This window comes from Protomyctophum parallelum, assembly GCF_964188405.1.
Source record: "Protomyctophum parallelum genome assembly, chromosome: 5".
Taxonomy (NCBI): Eukaryota; Metazoa; Chordata; class Actinopteri; order Myctophiformes; family Myctophidae; genus Protomyctophum; species Protomyctophum parallelum.
In genome coordinates, this window is record NC_139702.1 from 29,702,802 (window position 1) to 29,723,549 (window position 20,748).

Below are 20,748 nucleotides of genomic sequence, written 5' to 3' on the forward strand. Positions count from 1 at the left end.
AGTATGATCAAGTAAGCCGATAAAAGAAAAACATAAAAGGTCTTCTGCCCGACAACAGCATCTTGTCAAAAGCATACAACACTAAATCTTAAGAGCGTATTTCCATGATGTGAGCTTATTAGATTGAAGAGGGAGAGGTTAACCCATTTAGGCCTGACCTCAATTTTTTTTTTTTTATCTTCTAAATCCTCCAGTTTTCTGAAATAAATATTTTCACGGGTTTTAAAGTGGTGCAACCACTCCAAGGAACAGCAATGTCCGTGTCCGCCTATGTGTTCATGTATGTGTTCACCCATGTACGAGCACCAGTATGACTGACTACCAGTAGGGGCGCTGTTTGCCAGAAACAGAGAGAGCTAGAGATAATATTAGTGCTGCACTGTTGCCTGCTAATGAGAGAGAGAGAGAGAGAGGAGAAGAGAGGGGAGTTGCACCACTCAGTTCACACGGGTGTGATTTTTCAAAAATAGCAGAACTACAACCTCGTAGCGCGCCACTCGGTGGCGCGCTACAAGCTTGTAGATCTGCTATTTTTCAATAGCTAAATTATATACATAATGTTTAAAACATTACAGCAGATCACCTTTTTTTGTGTGTTATCAGGACGGCTCTCTGGAGCGCCTGAGCTCCTCGGAGTTCGTGTGCCTGTGCCAGGCCGTGGAGGCCTTCATCCGGGACACGGAGGAGCTGTGCTGCAGGCGCAGCATGTCCCTGAGGGGGGCGCTGCAGAGCCAGGCCAACCGCTTCGTCCACCGCTTCCACGAGGAGCGCAAGACCAAGCTGAGGTTGGTGGAGTCAAGTGTACCCATGGATGGATGTTTATTCCACGCTGAGTTTAGTGTAGGGGTACTTCTGGATGTTTAGAACACACAGACAAAGAGAGTGTGTGTGTGTGTGTGTGTGTGTGTGTGTGTGTGTGTGTGTGTGAGATCATACGAATGAAAGGAATGAAACAAGGGATACTTTTGATAGCGCAACAACATTTTGGGGGCGGGAACCACTTTTGGTGTTAGCATTATGTCATGCTTTAGCTATTGGAAAAATAGCAGATCTACAAGCTCATAGCGCGCCACCGAGTGGCGTGCTACGAGCTTGTAGGTCTGCTATTTTTGAAAAATCAAAGAACGACTGACATAGAAACATTAGCTTTTTCAGAAAACTGTCAGGATGTAGAGAAGACATTTTTAGAATCTGATCTCGGGTCAGAATGGGTTTTAATACAGCACTGTTGTTTAACATGGTATCCCCACCCAGTCTGCTGCTGGACAACGAGCGGTGGAAGCAGGCTGAAGTCCCTGCAGAGTTCCAGGACCTGGTCGATTCCATCGCCGACGGAAGGATCACACTGCCGGAGCGCAAGCTACCAGGTACTGTACTGTACAGTAGATACAGTAGATCATGGTCGCTCGACACTCTCTCTGGTGTTGTGGCTGCGGGTGGCTCACTTTGGAGAAGTAGCTAGACCGGTATGAGGGTATTCTCACCTTGCCTGGATTAGAATAATTGCTCATAGGCCATTACTCTTAACCCATTTAGACCATAGGACGTGTGGAAACGTCATAGCTAATCAACCGACGGATCGCTAGAACGTGTACACACGTCCTAGCGCATTTTCGTTGATATCGAACGAGAGATTTTCAAGTGCTACCTTAACCATTTTCAGCTTTGACATGCCTGTTTTTGGTCATGTCATTGGTTACGCGCACAAGGACGCACCACACATGATCAGCGGTAAAAGGCTCACTAAATGCTAGGTTTGGGCGAGCAGTGGAGGCTCCGAGCCAACTCACGATGAGCTGTCTGAGACATCACAGACGGTGCTATGGATACAGCCTGTGGCAAAGATACATAGACGGGAAGGAAAAGTTGCATTTGCGCAACGTTTTGATGACCGCACGAGGTCATGATTGACAGCATGTGACCTCGTCTGCTGGAAACCTCGTCCACTGGTTGGAGCGGGGCGGAATATAAATCCACCACATTCGGCAGTCGACATCACTCGGGTGCCTTTCACACCTAAAGTCCTCTATGAACCGGACGTTCAAAGCATTTCTAGGGGGGGAAAAAATCACTTACTTGCCCCAGTCACTGGAGGAACTGGGGAGAAAGTGGAGATATTTTACTAAATGCTCATTTTTGGCCACTATTTTCTTTGTTTACTTTGCTAGCCTAATGTTAAGCTCACTTGTGACTAAAGCCAAATGTATGCTCTGCATGTCCTGCGGCGTAATAAATGCATTATTTTTGAATCTTTACTCTTTATGTAAGGTGTGTGTGTGTGTGTGTGTGTGTGTGTGTGTGTGTGTGTGTGTGTGTGTGTGTGTGTGTGTGTGTGTGTGTGTGTGTGTGTGTGTGTGTGTGTGAATACAGTCTACAATATGTGTGAGTGAGAGAATACAGTCTACAATATGTGTGAGTGAGAGAATACAGTCTACAATATTCCGAATGGAAAAGGGAGAGAAACCTGTGGCATATGATTTATTAAAATCATTCTTCTTTGACGGTTGTTTTTGGTGTGAGTCTGCTGTTCATGCATTTTGTGGATCAAAATGACAAACGATGTGAAAACTGTGACTTTAACTGATGTTTAGAATCACTTGTAGAGGTATTTCCTTATTGTAATGGTTCTCTTAACCCATTTTGGTGTTAGCACTATTATATGTTATGCTTTAGCTATTGAAAAATAGCAGATCTACTAGCTCAAAAGCTATTTTTGAAAAATCGAAGGACGACTGACATAGAAGCATAGCTTTTTCAGAAAACTGTAATTTTCAAACATTTTTAGAATCTGATCTCAGGTCAGAATGGGTTAAACATTTGACATGGCACAGTTGTTTATGTTTGTCCTTCTTTAGGTCCAGAAGACAGGAAACCCAGTGAGCATCTCCTTGTGGACGGACAGAGATATGCCGTCATTGGGTACGTGTGTCACCAGACTGTGTATTTCATCAGCCCTGACTTCTGTATCTTCAAAACAACGTATGTAACAATACAGTATATCGTTGCTGTGTGAAGCGTTTGAAATTATTTAACACAAATCTCTTCTTCTGGGGTGCCCGGCACAAAACATTTTCAATGGGGGGGTCCACAGCCAAATGCATACCATTTTGGGTGTGCTTGGCGCGAAAGAGTTTTGAGAACTACTGATTTTTAGAATCGGATCTTTATGGGTTCACTGGTCTCTCCCCACAGGACGGTGTTGCTGCTGATCCGAATGTTCCTGGAATACTGCCAGTGTGTCAACGACATCCCATCCATCACTACAGACATGCTGACACGCCTGGCTGATCTCCTCAAGGTGTGGGACACTCACACACACTGCACTGGGGATGCAAGACTCAACCAGCTAATCCATTTAATGCATGAAATAAGATGTGGTGCAACCACTCCCTTACGGAGCTATGTGTGTTGGTGGGTGGCTGGCTGACTGGTTGGCTGGCTGGCTGGGTGCGTCTGAGCACAAAAACAGCATGGTTGTTTTTCACCACCTGTGCGCAACCTACAGTAACACACACACACACACACACTAACTGTATATGGTGATATTGGGTGTGCCAGTACAGCACAGTGACAGTACAGGGTACAGTTTCGGAGCTCATAACAAACTATACTAAAGAGTGCGGATATTCCTTGTTTCATAAGAAAAGGACTCTAATTTTTTTTATATAAAATATAAAACATTGGTTGAACTACTCCTCTCCTCCCTCTGCAGCACTTCAACTCCCGGACGTGTCAGCTGGTGCTGGGAGCCGGGGCTCTGCAGGTGGTCGGCCTCAAGACCATCACCACTAGAAACCTAGGTAGGAATGGACACATGCTAGTGTATACCACATCACTAGAGACCTAGGTAGGAATGGACACATGCTAGTATATACCACATCACTAGAGACCTAGGTAGGAATGGACACATGCTAGTATACACCACATCACTAGAGACCTAGGTAGGAATGGACACATGCTAGTGTATAACACATCACCGCTAGAAACCTAGGTAGGAATGGACACATGCTAGTGTATACCACATCACTAGAAACCTAGGTAGGATAGGAATGGACACATGCTAGTATATACCACATCACTAGAGACCTAGGTAGGAATGGACACATTCTATATACCGCATCACTAGAAACCTAGGTAGGAATGGACACATGCTAGTATATACCACATCACTAGAGACCTAGGTAGGAATGGACACATGCTAGTATATACCACATCACTAGAGACCTAGGTAGGAATGGACACATGCTAGTATATACCACATCACTAGAGACCTAGGTAGGAATGGACACATGCTAGTATATACCACATCACTAGAAACCTAGGTAGGAATAGACACATGCTAGTATATACCACATCACTAGAAACCTAGGTATGAATGGACACATGCTAGTATATAACACATCACTAGAAACCTAGGTAGGAATGGACACATGCTAGTATATACCACATCACTAGAAACCTAGGTATGAATGGACACATGCTAGTATATACCACATCACTAGAAACCTAGGTAGGAATAGACACATGCTAGTATATACCACATCACTAGAAACCTAGGTATGAATGGACACATGCTAGTATATAACACATCACTAGAAACCTAGGTAGGAATGGACACATGCTAGTATATACCACATCACTAGAAACCTAGGTAGGAATGGACACATGCTAGTATATAACACATCACTAGAAACCTAGGTAGGAATGGACACATGCTAGTATATACCACATCACTAGAAACCTAGGTATGAATGGACACATGCTAGTATATACCACATCACTAGAAACCTAGGTATGAATGGACACATGCTAGTATATACCACATCACTAGAAACCTAGGTAGGAATAGACACATGCTAGTATATACCACATCACTAGAAACCTAGGTATGAATGGACACATGCTAGTATATAACACATCACTAGAAACCTAGGTAGGAATGGACACATGCTAGTATATCACCGCTAGAAACCTCATTTATTTGACTGAAAATAGGACAGTATGTATATTCCTACTTGGGTGCTACATTATTAATGCAGCCCAAGTTTCAAAGTGTGTGTGTGTGTACGTATGTGTCCGTGTGTGTATGTTTGTGTCCGTGTCCCACAGCGCTGGCCTCTCGTTGCCTCCAGCTGGTAGTTCACTACATTCCCATCATCAGAGCTCACTTTGAGACCAAGCTACAACCCAAACAGTACAGCGTCCTCAGGCACTTTGACCACATCACTAAGGTAAGAGTCACCGCTGTGACATTGTTGACCTCACACACCTACATGTTCAAGGGACCAGTGGCCATGTACCTGACAAACTACTTCAAAAGAGTGATAAATGCACAACACCAGAGGGAACTCCACTGATCTCATCTCATTCCCCCCAGATTTGACAGCTATTTTCTTTTCTCTTTTTTTGACATCTATGACATTCCCAAAATTGTCATCGATTAGTAGTCAACTAGTAGTTTATTGGATTATCGATCTTTTTTACCAGCTGCAAGCTGGTCACTGGAGATCATTTTCTGCTACTGGTTGCCAAGCCTGCATATTTCCAGCCTAACGTGGATTCATTCACAGGTGCTTGCCTGGTTTAGTTTTTGGAGGCTGCTTAGCTTATTTCTGTCACGACAGTTGCCACCACTGGCAACAACCCATAACATCCCATCGTCTGCACGGCATGGCTAGTCGAGCAGTTCTGATTGGCTGCCTCGTCTCCAGCCATGTTGCATCAGGATTCTTTAGGGTCACTAATTTTAGCATAACAGCGGAGCGCAGCTAAAAAGTGGCATGACGTCAGCAGCAGACCCACAGATAATAATAATGCAGCTGGTAATTAATTGATTTAATCAATTTGGGCTTGTTTTATTATTATTATTATTATTATACATCCATTAGTTCTGTTAACTGTTGCACCTGTGTTGTGTTCCTTGCAGGACTACAATGATCACATAGCAGAGATCTCAGCCAAGCTGGTAGCCATCATGGACAGCCTGTTTGAGAAGGTTCTATCAAAGGTACGTTCACATCAACCATGGCTCTGTAGGTTTTATTAAAGGTTTTATTACAGCATTAATACAGCATTTATCCCTTCATCGGGTGGGAACTGAGAACCTCATATGTCCAAAACCGCTTCTATTTAGGATTCAAGTTCAAAAGTAGCATATCTACAAGCTCGTACTTTTGATGCTTTTGTATGACGCTTTAGTTTAGTTACAAACTATAGATCATACTAGAGTCTAGTATGGACGTTGCTTTACAAAAACCAAACAAAACACACAAAATCAATTCATCGACAAAAAGTGGGCAGTCTCAGTTGAGTTCTACAGCAAACTTGTGTTGTAAAAGTGTGACCTCTAGTGTGTGTGTGTGTGTGTGTGTGTGTGTGTGTGTGTGTGTGTGTGTGTGTGTCGTCTCAACAGTATGAAGTGAAGGCCCCCATGCCCTCTGCCTGCTTCCGTAACGTCTGCAAACAGATGGCCAAGATGCACGAAGCTCTCTATGAACTGTTACCTGAGGAACAAACACAGGTTCAAACGCATCATCACATGGATTCAAGTTCTCATTTCAGTCATGATTTAGATTCCATAGAAGCCAGAATGTCTTCTATGGGAAGCATGTCGCGCAGTGAAAATAAGCATTGTTTTTTTTCTGTTTTTCTTCCTTTTGTGCAGATGCTATTCCTGAGGATCAACGCGAGTTATAAAATGCACCTTAAGAGGCAGTTGGCACGGCTCGGTGTGGTGAATAACGGTGGCCCACAGCACGGGTACGATCCAGGATTTACTGTCGTTTGATGTAGTAGACCTCCACACGTGCGCTCGCACACACACACACGCATACACATTACAGTTCTCCGTCGCCACGACTGTTTTCCGTCATTGGGATTCCGTAGAAGTTTCTATGGAAGAAATTTGCAACCCACCTGAAAATATATTTTCTGTTTATTAAAAACCCATTTTGACCTGAGATCAGATTCTAAAAATGTCTTCTACAAATCCTGACAGTTTTCTGAAAAAGCTATGTTGCTGTGTCTTTGATTTTTCAAAAATAGCAGAACTACAAGCTCATAGCGCGCCACTCGGTGGCACACAATGCTAACACAAAGGGGTTCCCGGGGTTAAAGAGATGGGAGGGGCGACCACTGTTACTGAACAAACGCTATAGCAATGATTACTATCAGAATAGTTTGCTTTAAAACTCTTTGTTTTGACCAAAACAATGTCTCTTACCCTACCTTTTTTTTAATCTTATTTGTTCAATCACCTGTTGTGCCTCCATCTTGGCTATGTTGATTGATTGAATACTTTATTAGTCAGAAATGTAGTACAGCAATACATTAACCCATTTTGGGTGGGAACCCCTTTTGGTGTTAGCATTCTGTCATGCGTTAGCTATTGAAAAATAGCAGATCTACAAGCTCATAGCGCGCCACCGAGTGGCGCGCTAAGAGCTTGTAGGTCTGCTATTTTTGGCTGACATGGAAACATAGCTTTTTCAGAAAACTGTCAGGATGTAGAAGACATGTTTAGAATCTGATCTCGGGTCTGAATGGGTAAATGCTATAAGTATAACAAAGAAGTCCTTGGGTTGTTTCCATTGTATTTCACATGTATTTCTAACTTCCATCCATGCCCCTGTACTGCTGCTGTTGTTGTCCAGGCTGGTGGGGGCGGACGTGGCCTTCTACGCGGAGAACGTGCAGGCACTGCGCACCCTGGAGAAACTGGACCTGAACATGGCAGAGATCTGGGAACAGAAGAGGTGATGGAAGGGGGTGTTGGTTGGGTCGGGGGCACACCATGGCGCGGCGCGGTGCCGTGCCACACTGGGAGGGGAACAACAGACCACGTTCAGAGAGAGAAAGAGAGAGAGAGAGACAAGCCACTACTATCGCTCAAACCTTCCCACCCAACCCCAGGGACCAACATGCTCAGCCCCAAACGCCCCACGAGGACATTGGCTGCTGGGAACCCAAGGGTTGTTGGAGGACTGGCTCTAAAAAGCAGGGGTTTTCAAACTTTTTTTATATTTTATTTCAAGGAACCCCCCCTTTTTTCATATGCATTAGGGTAACGGACCCCCTACCCCCCATAATTCTGAGAGTGTACAGATGCAACCAAATGGGCCGGTCTTATGAGTCCATTTAGTTCCAGCTGTACACTCCCCTTTTCCACCGGTTGGTTCCCAATGCTCCAAAATTGGAACGTTAATTATGAATTGAGTGGGCAAAACCATACCTAATATTAGATTGTTATCACCATGAACCTTCCAAAGTTTAGTACTTACACGACAATGATTTATTGTATTACAAATTTTACATTTTTAAATATGCAAATGAGGCATTATGTAGGAAAATATGCAAAGTAATGGAAAATATGAAAGAGCTACTACTGTGGGAATAGTTATCATGTATTAATTTACTTGTATTGATCATATAAACAATTTAATATAGGTCTAGTTTTTCCCACCAATTTTGGAACTCTGGCTCATGGACTAAGAACCAAAAAGAACTGAACCGGTTCCCAGGAACCAACTGGTGGAAAAGGGGGTCTGAGAGTCAACAGGCCTGTAAGGGCCCACATGTTCCTTAACTATCAATCATTTTGCTGCCAGGGGGCCCCTGGCTACACCCCATTTTCAGAACCAATGCTCTAAAGAGAGAGAGATCCCAGTGACATTGTGGGACCAAACTCAACATGTGCACAAGTGTGGGGGTGGGGGGGGGGGGGGGGGGGGTGGCGTATGGTTGTGGGAGCGGCTTCTGAAAACGCCTCTCGTCTAAAAGACTTTTGGGGACATGCACAAACCGTGCCTCCTGTTCAAACTGCTGTCAACCTCCTCTCACTGTGTGCAATTCAAAACTAGGACACTAAAATCAATAACTAAATTATGATCGATATTTTGTTTTGTTTTTTTAGAGGGAAGCGGATCATGTTGTAAATGATATACGATATAAGCGACTGCGGGATAATTTATTATGTTTTTCGGTCTCAAGGCGTTAGCAGTGGCGTTCTGCTGTACTTGGGCGCCAAACGGTTTCACATGCGGATTTAAGATGTCAAAATGTTTTTTTTGAGGAAAAATCATCACTGCAATTTCTTACATCTGAATGAATTTCAGTGGATCCTGTTAATCAGAGTTCAGATCAGCATTATTTGCACTGAATCAATTTTCAGATTTCTATCTCTTTCGCCCCAAATTGATCAAGAATTCCGTTTTCACAGGCATGATACGAACTCAGTTACACATTGCAGAGTTTAACATTACACATCCATTTTGGGGGATAAGAATAGTGGATCCAGTCTGTTTAAAATGTTACATTTTCTCTTATCTGGAGTCCGGAACTCAGTTTACTGTCCTTTTTTAATAACCATAAAGTAGTATAATGTGTTTGAGATCATTTTGGAACAAAGATATTCACATTATTATATTTAGTGCAGAGCGAAAACGGGAGATCTCGTTAGCACAAAGTTCTCCTGGAAAAACAAAATAATGTCAACTATAACCCAGAGAAGAGGTTTTAAAGAACATGTAACGCTCTCGTTTATCTTGTGATTTGAGCTTGTGCAATAAGCATGACAAGTGACGGGTGGAAACCTCATATGAAGTCCAAAACGGTTACTTTTACAGGATTCAAATTAGAAACTGACAAAAGCAGCAGATCTATAAGTTTGATGCTTGTGTGCAACGCTGTAGTATGATCACTTACAGGGCTAATTGACAAAAAACACGAAACGTCAAAATATGGAGATAAGAGGTTTTCCGCCCGACGGCAACGTAATGGTCTTTCTTTGGCGACTTTTATCCAAAGCACTTGACAATGTGCGTTAAGTTTAACATTCGCATTGTTAACGCATTCACACACAAATGGCGGGCGAAGACATGCAAGGCACCAGGGGACAGCCATGGGTGATCTAACTGGAAACCCCTCCGGTTCCACAGCCACTGCCTGTGATGGAACCATTCTCAACTTGGCCTTATACCTACTGTATTTGTAATATGCATGAAAATGACATGTTTTGACTTTTAAGCCAAGCTCCGACCCAAATACTCCTCAATACCCCAAGTTGTTGTCGTTTTTCTTTTTTTAAAACCTCCCGCCCTGCACTGTGTGACTCCTCCTCAGGCACGGAGATGACAGATTATTAGAACGGAGCGTCACCAAGTAATTACAGTACTGTCTACTTCAAAAGTGCCTACTTTTGATAAACTGTCAAAGACTACACATCTGACCCATCTGCAACAGTGTACTGTTAGAGTGCCTATTTTACCTGTGTGTGTGTGTGTGTGTGTGTGTGTGAGCGTGTGAGAGAGAGAGAGAGAGAGAGTGGCCTTCATTGTGGCTCTTATAGAGCTGGGAAAAGTGAGGCGAGAGACAACCCAATCTTGACAGCATGCCTGAGATTTTAAAATGTCTTGAATCCTGCAAAACCTTTCTGAATAAACAACAAACTGGATGATGGTGTCATGCTAGTCTCAAGGTGTGTGTGTGTGTGTGTATAGTCTGGACTATAACAAAATCTATACTATTGTAGAAAATAAAGTGTGTGCGTGCATGCATACAGTCTGGACTATAACAAATCTATACTATTGTAGAAAATAAAATGTAGACTATTCAGTATCTATACGTGCATGCAGTGTTCCACCAGCAGAGGGTGGACATTTGGCGTTTCCAGCACAGCTCCATTGAAAAGTTGTAATTTTAAACATTTCACGTTGGTAAAAAATATTCTGAAGTTAGTACAATTTAGCAATATAATGTGAAAGAAAATTGGGTTGGTGCTTACGTCTTATAAATCATCAATATACTTTTCAGATTGGGGGGGCTTCCCTGGCAAATACAGGGACCTGGTTCTTGTCAGCATTAGCTGACAAATACCTGTACAGTAACAGATAGATTCTGTGCCATTATTTGCTTCCCAGTAAGCGATATCTGAGTGTTTTCAGTGAGCTGATCTGATGTATCATCATCACTAGCCTGGCCTTTTTGTTCCATCAAAACCTCACCCTACTATTGCTTGTTACCATGGCAACCTGCAGAAATCCTGCCGCAGCACAGTAGAAGAAAGAGGATTGGCAGTCCATGCATGTGCGTGTGTGTGTCTGTGTATGTGTGTATAGATGTGAGCATGTGTGGCGTATGTTGCCGCAGGTATAGTCATGCTGGCTTTTGATGGACATTTCCATCAACATTTTGTTTTTACCACACAGATGTACAAAGTGAGCGGACAATGATATTACCGGAAACGCACACTGGCAGCTATAAAAAGATACAGGCTACCCATTATGTTTTCAAAGTAAGCCGGTCATTGACATGAACATACAAAGCTGCTACAAAAGGTTGAGCTGGTTTCAACTTCAGCTTGATTGATTGATTGATTGAAATATTTATTAACAGTTTGCAGAATTACAGTACATTTCAAGACTCGATACAAAAACTGTTAACTGTGAGTGAACGACACCATAAAGCATTACACTTGTTTACAATAGCGTCCACCGTTTTCAATTCATTATAACATTTAGAGACGTACAAATATACACTACTATATATATAGCCAAAAAACAGGAAATCATCATAAAGGAGGTAAAAAAAAAAGGGGGGGGGGAAACGTATACAGTGAGGGGGGAAAGGGGTGGGTGATGGATTCAGATTTTACGGGGGCCAGTTTCGAATTGCAGCCCTTTGAGAGTGGTTTTGAAGGAATCAAGGGAGTCTCATGTCTCAATGATAATTGGTAGGGCGTTCCACATTTTTTGGCATAGGAGTGAAATGAATTTAGTCCCTTGTTTGTGCCGAATCTGGGTTGCACATGGTTTGTTGAACTACCTCTGGTGTTGTGAGTGTGGACTTCATTGACATTAAGGAAGTATTTAGACCGCTACATACATGGGTATCTTGGTGGTGTATCGAATCTTGTGGACCAGACCCACTGCAAGATGCTATACTCTGTCGTCAACCCTAAGCTATTCCAGCCTGTCAAAGTGGGCAGGGGTGAGGTGGGTTCGGAGGGTGAGGCCCAGTAGTAGCCTGACCAGTTTGACAAAGATGCTGTGTAGCTTTGTATCTTGTGTATCTATCTGCAAGTACTGGAGGACCCTGATATAAACGAGTCTCAGAGATTTTTCGGGTTTTATCCTCGTAGCAGTTTTTATTGAGCTGTACTTTCGTTTGAACTGTATCCATTCTACAAACTGAATACAAATTCAATCATCAATCAATCTGTGAAGGAAACATAACAAGCTAGTCCTAAATGTATACTAGTGGTGCAGTGTGGTTCTCAAAGTGTGTTAAGGGACCTTCAGGGTTCCTTGAAGGCAGGTCTGTAACTCGGTGTACAAATGAAATGGACACGCCAGGGTATTTGGTTCCATGTTTAGGCTACACTCTCGGAGTTAGTTCTTGAAAATAAAAAGTAGTTGTTGAACCACTACTATACTATAGTGGTCTCCTAATGCCATAGTGTCTATTCCAATGTACACATTTTAAAAGTATTTCTGCGTTCATGAAATTGTGCACTATACTTCTTTTGCGACCACAGGTCGCAGTTAACTATGGAATCTAGCATTTCCCGTCAGTGTGTGGGTTGGTTGGTTGGTCACCCCAGGCGGGAGGCATACTATCATCCGACAGAGCATTGCTCCGAAGGAGCAATGCTCCGAGGGGCGCTGCGGGTCGGGAGAGGGTTGCGGTTAGGTTTAGGTGTCTGCCCCGGGGGAGGTTAGGGTTAGGGTGAGGGAGGAGGTAGGTTGTCGTTCGGACCAATGCTCCGTCGGATGAAAGTACTGCACTCACCCCAGGCAAGCCCCCATAGGCCTATATGGTGCCCAGGTCATCGTGACATCATGTGACATCATCAGGGATGGATATCCCTGATAGTAACTGCGACAGTAGGTCGCTAATCAATATTAGCCAGCAACTTTACATCTGACCTGAATCATGGCCGCATGCCATGACAGCTGGGCCAAGTCTGCGAAACACCTGAAAGGTGTCGTTCTAGACATGTGTGGTGTTTTATATGACAGCGGAGCGGACGGCGGGGTTCCCATTCCTGGCTCGGTTGAAGCTGTAAAAAAGCTCAAGGCATCAGACCTGCAGCTGCGCTTCTGCACCAATGAGACCCAGTCCACTAGGGAGAAGTTTGTCGCCAAGCTGCAGAACATGGGCTTTGACATCAGCGTGTCCGAGGTGTTCTCTCCTGCTCCTGCAGCAGCGGCTGTCCTCAAGGAGAGAGGCTTACGTCCCCACCTGCTGGTGTATGATGGTGTTGTCCCGGAGTTTGACAGTGTTGACAAGACCGACCCAAACTGTGTGGTCATCGGAGATGTGGCAGAGAAGTTCTCCTACCAGAACCTGAATGACTGTGCTGTTCGCTCTGGGCAAAGGGAGGTACTATAAAGAGACGGATGGTCTTAAATTGGATGTTGGAGCCTTCATGAAGGCTTTGGAGTATGCCTGTGATGTAGAGGCGGAAGTCATCGGCAAACCATCCACTATGTTTTTCCAGAGCGTTCTCAATGACATGGGGCTTCAACCACACGAGGCACTGATGATTGGAGATGATCTGGTGAATGATGTAGGCGGGGCCCAACACTCTGGAATGAAGGGTGTTCAAGTTAGGACTGGTAAATACAGGCCCAGCGACGACAGACACCCCACGGTGACCGCCGACGGCACCGTGGACGACCTGGCCCAAGCCGTGGACCTTCTCCTCAGGCAGAGAGGACACTGAGGACGCGTCGCCATGCCGGGCTTACGGTGGACATTTTTTGACATAACGAATATTAACAGAAACAGAGCTAGCCCTAAATGTATAGAACGAGTGCCGTGATGTTGTGATCCTCACAGTGGGTCGATGCATATTAGACATAGAAAGGTAGACGCCTCGTAGATGCTCTCAAGTGAGGGCAAGCTTCCTGCGTTGGTGCCAAGGAACGTAATGAACGAAAGGGACCTGAGTCGCGTAACTGGATCAAGGGGCCAGCTAGGCACTCCAATGTTGAAGCGCTGGGCCCTAGTGGTAAGAGGAAGGACTGCAGGCGGACCCGTGGATTCATGACGAGGAAACCCTGTGCAGCTGAGCTTTAACATTGAGCGCTCGGTTGCACTTCCGCATTTGACCTACAAATTTTGGAGGTCAAATGCGGAAATGCGCCCAAAAAGGCGGAAATAGACGGTCCCGGCGGCTTCAAAACGCCACTGAGCAACTTCCACTGACATGAATAGCGGAGGGGGTGGAGCTTCGCGTCAGTCCCAGTCTCTATCCTTTTAATACTCTATGGACTGGATGCTGGGGATGCGCCATATAACGGCACACTTCCGCCCCTCTGTGCAACACGGGTCGCTCCAATGAACCTTCGGGGGTTCCTTGGGTGGTCCAAATGGACCATCACAGGTCTAACTCTGAGAGGTTTACACTCTGAGAGTTATGGGGGTCCTTGAAAACCACTGTAGGCTACCGGCAGACTCCTAATGTGCCATAGTGTCATAGTAAATCAGAGTCATATACATATTCTGAACAAAACCTGGAGACTGACATTCGGTAATTGGGTCTTTATATAATATGTAAAAACTAAATCTAAAATTATCGTGTGGACACTGGCAGTATGTCATGACTCTAGACAGTTTTTGGGCACGTCATATTAAAAAAAAGATAAATCTACAAGCTCACAATACACATTGTCGCACTGTCGTATGACAATGTATAAAATAGGACAATGTTTCTGCCCAAGAGCAATAATGACATGCTATTCCCTTGGTATGGAAATAGATCATTTTTCTGAAAGAAAGGATATAGAATCTTTTTGAACGCTATAGAATCGTACAGTGCTTTTTCTGTCTGAAAATAATAGCAATAATATAACATACTTCATGAAGTTCATGTTTACACGAAATGCGACTAATACCATGGCCTTGTGTGGGCGGACATTCAAAAGGAGAGAAGAATGGAGGTGTCGGGATCGAGTGCATCCTTATGTGTCAGCTTATTTGTTTGGGCTGCAACCATCAATCATTTTCTTAGAGATTATTCTATCGATTACTTTTTTTGATTCATCACAGAAGCGCTTTTTTATAATACAAAATATTCATATAAACAAATGAACAAAAACAATGCTCAGTGATTTTCTTTATTATAATCGACTAAATCGATCAATTTCGATCAACAACTTAAGTCCTATTGTCTTTGTCAATGCCGTCGCACAAAAATACAGGAAATAGCCGATCTAGGTCTGCTATTTTCTGTATTTGGATTATCAATTTTTATTTATATATAATCGTTTACATTGATGTGTTTGATTAACTGTTGCACCCCTAGGAGGTACCGTATTATACTATCAGTCGGCAATCCTGTCTCTCACATCTGAATCTAGGAATGCACAGATAAATTAAATGTAGCTGTCTATTTTGTGACTCACTATAATGTGCAATCTTTAGTAATAAGCAAGTAAGAGCATGCTCAACCTTAGTACACAGTTAGTGGCTGGAGACGTTTAGGTAAGCACTCAAGCTGCAAGCACTTGCCTAACCATATTTGTAGAGTATTAGAATCAGAGAATAATGCATTATTGATTGGCATGCGAGCTACTTTAACAACCTTTGTCTCCTCTTAGTAGATTTGTTTAGCTAAACCCTTGTTTTAACCTGGTTAGAGGCATTGTTTGTTTGTTTTTTTGTTTTTTTTGAAGGGCTTATTGTCTCCAAGCTTTGAGTTAAACACAGCCTTGGCCCACATACTGATGAATATGTGAACAGCTGCTCCTTTTGCTGAAACAATTAAGTTATTGGAAAATGGGAAGTAAGCGGAGCTCATCGATGGTGTGATGATTTACTCTGCTCCTTGAGCTCTGAAAACAAACATTACAAGAATAAAACGAGTTCTCTTTAAAAAAATCTGACCTCAAACGCTTAGATCTTCATATATGGATATATGTCAGAACCGGTTCTAACATTCCATATGTTGATCCTTCCCCATCCATCCTTCCTCTTCGATGTCTTCCTTTTGACTGATACCTGTCCCTTCAAACTCTAGACGGGCCTGCCACAAAGTTATTAGTGCAGCCACGCCCGACAGCCGGCGAAAACTAGAGTTCTCAACAGGCCCGAAAATGAATGCCTGGGCCCTCATCAAACCCTGTACACTCAAGAGAATGTCCCCGCTACCACCCTTAGATCTCCATATGGAGCTTATCTGTTCTGACATTCCATATGTTGATCTGACCTCATCAAACCCTGTTCACTCAAGAACTGCTATGGCCAGTACAGAATTAATTCTGTAAAAAGCCCAGAAGTCTGCCGTCAGCAAGGCAGATGTGTACACGGCTGAGGTCGCGTGCGTGCGACGAGAGAGAGAGAGAGAGAGAGAGAGAGAGAGAAGGATCACAGAGGTACATTTAGGAACAACACAGTGTCAGTATTCTAGTAATGCTGAAGCTGTATCTTTGAAAAGATTAGTCTTTTTTACAGTGCAGAAAGTAGGTTACTTCTCTCTGCACACCGACCCACAGCCTTGATTCTCTTTGCCCATCATCAGGTCCATTTTTAGCTCACTGAAATCTCAAAGGGACACGACACGCACACGCACACGCACACGCACACGCACACGCACACACACACACACACACACACACAAGAAACACTGCTGTACAGCAGCGCACCTGAGTGAGAAACAGCATATGACAGATTTTGTCAATCAAAACAGGACCATTTATGTCAAGAATCAAGGTTGAGTTGTCATACATGTATAAGCAGAACACTTGCATTTTGCTGATTGTATACTGTACATGAGCTGTAGTACACATAAACCTTCATTTGATTCTTGACACACAGGGTCCGGTTTTGATTTCCAAGTGTTAATGTTTTCACTTTTCATCAAGCCAGACTCTCAGATTGAATTCTATCTGGTGTGCTGTTGGGGAAAATGTCTGAGCTCAGGAAAGACATTTAGAAGGATGATCCGTATAACTATAAATAATTGAACATGTTCATCCCAGCTTCATGAATGCTCAAGTTACTAATGCTTCATTTTCAGTCTGGACTAAAACGGTTTTGCTTTGTATAAAGTTTGTAACCTTGCCCCTTATCACTGTCTCACTGATATTCAAGGAGAACTCCAGGGGAGGAGATGCTACACAGCTACATGTAACTCTAAACATTGACAACACAGTCAAATCCTCAGTGTTCATGTATCTATTATTATCTCGGAGAGTGTACTGTATATAACCAAATGGACCATTTGTACAATACACAAATACAAGTAAGGTACTAAAAGTTATAATGCAAATAAAGCACTACTAGTAGTAATACTAACTAGTATACTATAGTAACTATACAGTAAGTTATGAAGTGTAGAGTAAACCTAATAAGTGTGTAGCATAACATGTAGGATACAATTCAAAATGGCACCTTTGCTACTGAAGTATGATACTATGATACTAATGTATATGTACTAAATGCATGTATGTATGTTGAACCCACAAAAGAAATGTGCAAACAAGAGTATACAATTAGCCTGTAACACAATTCTATGTACAATCCAAAGGTTTGTGCAAAGATATTGTCCAATACCACTGTATGCGTTTTGTTGTATTTGTAGGTTAAAGACAGTTGACCAGGCAGTTCAATGCTTTGATAGCCTGAGGAAAAATGCTCTTTCTGTGTTAAATAAGGACATAAGAGGAGTGACTCGAGAACAAAGTAGGCTAATGGCCAATTCATGTGTCTGCACAATATCGAAAAATGTTTGGACAGTTTTAAATCATTTAAAAATATGTTTTGAACAGAAATCTTCTCTTCTGGGAGTCCCTTTCCAGGTGGGGGACCGTCCGTGGCCAAGATATATCAATTTGGGGTTCCTTGACATGCAAAAGAACCGCTGCTGTCTACACGTTCCAGAACAGAGTTCTATCTTCTTCTTTCGTGTAACGTTAGAGGTCCAACTCGGTGTCGTGGAGCCACGCCCGCATCTCTGGTCCCAGGTCAAAGAGGCCGGCCTCTGAGGGCGGTCTGTGTAAGGGGCAGGTGAAGATGACATGGTCGGCGGTCTGCTCAGTGGCACCGCACTCACATGCCGCACTGTCTGCCAGTCCCCACTTCTGCAATGATGCATTGAAGCGCCCAACCCCAGTTCTCAAGCGGTTCAGTGTGGTCCATTGCTTGCGAGGAAGATCATCTCCCCCTATGGCGCCAGCTCCTGGGTCCCAGATGAACCGATGCATGCGGGAGGGCCCGGCTGACTCCTGTATAGAGTTCTATACTGGCTGCATGGTCAGAGTCAGAACAGAGTTCTACTGGCTGCATGGTCAGAGTCAGAACAGAGTTATATACTGGCTGCATGGTCAGAGTCAGAACAGAGTTCTATACTGGCTGCATAGTCAGAGTCAGAACAGAGTTCTACTGGCTGCATGGTCAGATTCAGAACAGAGTTCTACTGGCTGCATGGTCAGAGTCAGAACAGAGTTCTACTGGCTGCATGGTCAGAGTCAGAACAGAGTTCTATACTGGCTGCATGGTCAGAGTCAGAACAGAGTTCTATACTGGCTGCATGGTCAGAGTCAGAACAGAGTTCTACTGGCTGCATGGTCAGAGTCAGAACAGAGTTCTACTGGCTGCATGGTCAGAGTCAGAACAGAGTTCTATACTGGCTGCATGGTCAGAGTCAGAACAGAGTTCTATACTGGCTGCATGGTCAGAGTCAGAACAGAGTTCTACTGGCTGCATGGTCAGAGTCAGAACAGAGTTCTATACTGGCTGCATGGTCAGAGTCAGAACAGAGTTCTACTGGCTGCATGGTCAGAGTCAGAACAGAGTTCTACTGGCTGCATAGTCAGAGTCAGAACAGAGTTCTACTGGCTGCATGGTCAGAGTCAGAACAGAGTTCTATACTGGCTGCATGGTCAGAGTCAGAACAGAGTTCTATACTGGCTGCATGGTCAGAGTCAGAACAGAGTTCTATACTGGCTGCATGGTCAGAGTCAGAACAGAGTTCTACTGGCTGCATGGTCAGAGTCAGAACAGAGTTCTATACTGGCTGCATGGTCAGAGTCAGAACAGAGTTCTACTGGCTGCATGGTCAGAGTCAGAACAGAGTTCTACTGGCTGCATAGTCAGAGTCAGAACAGAGTTCTACTGGCTGCATGGTCAGAGTCAGAACAGAGTTCTATACTGGCTGCATGGTCAGAGTCAGAACAGAGTTCTATACTGGCTGCATGGTCAGAGTCAGAACAGAGTTCTATACTGGCTGCATGGTCAGAGTCAGAACAGAGTTCTACTGGCTGCATGGTCAGAGTCAGAACAGAGTTCTACTGGCTGCATAGTCAGAGTCAGAACAGAGTTCTATACTGGCTGCATAGTCAGAGTCAGAACAGAGTTCTACTGGCTGCATGGTCAGAGTCAGAACAGAGTTCTACTGGCTGCATGGTCAGAGTCAGAACAGAGTTCTACTGGCTGCATGGTCAGAGTCAGAACAGAGTTCTATACTGGCTGCATGGTCAGAGTCAGAACAGAGTTCTACTGGCTGCATGGTCAGAGTCAGAACAGAGTTCTACTGGCTGCATGGTCAGAGTCAGAACAGAGTTCTATACTGGCTGCATGGTCAGAGTCAGAACAGAGTTCTATACTGGCTGCATGGTCAGAGTCAGAACAGAGTTCTATACTGGCTGCATGGTCAGAGTCAGAACAGAGTTCTACTGGCTGCATGGTCAGAGTCAGAACAGAGTTCGACTGGCTGCATAGTCAGAGTCAGAACATCATTGGTTCTCAGGGGAGGAAGAGGGAAGGAACCGGGTGGAGAGGATGGAAGGGGGGGCGGGGGCAACAAACAACCTCCAACAAGAGGTGGGAAGTGACTAAGTGAGGGGTTAAGGTCAGGGCACAAGCTGGTGCGGTGTCTTCTCTTATTCGGACATGTGGTGTTGTTTTGGGCTGCGGTGTGAAACCTCAGGACAATGGCCCTCCTTCCTGCCCTGTACTGACCTAGTTCTGCTCGGCACCATCCTACACAGCAGAGCATGCGGTTCTATTTTAGCTGTGTGGGTGTGTGTGAGCAGGCAGGCTTTGCTCAGCACTCTTCTTCACCTCAACCCAGAAACACTGGCGGAGCGATGAAATATTGTAGGAACCAGCCTGAAAGAGTTCTCTGACTGGTGTGCTGCCGTAATTCAATAGTTCCCAACCGTTTTGCCTCATATCGTCGTTTGTACATGTTGTTGATTACATGTATTATTGTGTATTCGTATACTATGTGTCTATGTTGATGCTATGTTGATGAATTGAATGCATAGGACCACAATGGAAACAAGTCTCAGTGACTTTTTTGTCGTATCCTTTTAGCCTAAATGTCTCACTGTGTGTCACGTTTTGAGCTTGTAGAGATCTGCTACTTTTTATTTTGAATCCTGGACCTATGAGGTTTCCATCCGACAATATGACTAATAATAATGTTTACAACTTGTACACTACTGTGTGTGGTGTGTGTGTGTGTGTGTGTGTGTGTGTGTGTGTGTGTGTGTGTGTGTGTCTGTGCATTACAGCCTACCAGAGTCAGGACATTATGACATTTTCAAATGGTCTGTTTGGGGTTAGAACTTACTGTAAGTAGGGTTTTTTTTTTAAAGGGATAGAATTGCGGTTAGGGAACAACAGAGGATGATGCATGTGAGAGTTTACAGTTGGGGTTTGAATGTGGTGAGAAGGGCCTATCGCCAGTATATATGTAGTGCGTACTGCGCGCGTGAGTGAGTGCGTGCGTGCGTGCACTGA

At 44.0% G+C, this 20,748-nt stretch overlaps 1 protein-coding gene and 1 pseudogene across 3 annotated transcripts in view; both read left to right on the forward strand.

The window, feature by feature from the left end:
* Positions 1 to 10,443, forward strand: part of vps54 (VPS54 subunit of GARP complex) — a 29,910-nt gene extending 19,467 nt beyond the window's left edge. For both annotated transcript variants that reach the window (XM_083765331.1, XM_083765332.1), the window contains exons 14-23: positions 604 to 785; positions 1,255 to 1,367; positions 2,856 to 2,919; positions 3,193 to 3,298; positions 3,713 to 3,800; positions 5,110 to 5,231; positions 5,927 to 6,007; positions 6,413 to 6,520; positions 6,665 to 6,759; positions 7,653 to 10,443. In XM_083765331.1, coding sequence (XP_083621457.1) covers positions 604 to 785; positions 1,255 to 1,367; positions 2,856 to 2,919; positions 3,193 to 3,298; positions 3,713 to 3,800; positions 5,110 to 5,231; positions 5,927 to 6,007; positions 6,413 to 6,520; positions 6,665 to 6,759; positions 7,653 to 7,758 — 1,065 coding nt within the window. In that variant the 3' untranslated portion in view covers positions 7,759 to 10,443. The remainder of the gene's footprint in view (positions 1 to 603; positions 786 to 1,254; positions 1,368 to 2,855; positions 2,920 to 3,192; positions 3,299 to 3,712; positions 3,801 to 5,109; positions 5,232 to 5,926; positions 6,008 to 6,412; positions 6,521 to 6,664; positions 6,760 to 7,652) is intronic.
* Positions 10,444 to 12,929: 2,486 nt separating this feature from the next.
* On the forward strand, positions 12,930 to 13,939 carry LOC310858474 (phospholysine phosphohistidine inorganic pyrophosphate phosphatase-like; annotated as a pseudogene). The gene has a single exon. The product of its transcript is annotated as a phospholysine phosphohistidine inorganic pyrophosphate phosphatase-like (transcript).
* The last annotated feature ends 6,809 nt before the right edge of the window (positions 13,940 to 20,748 follow it).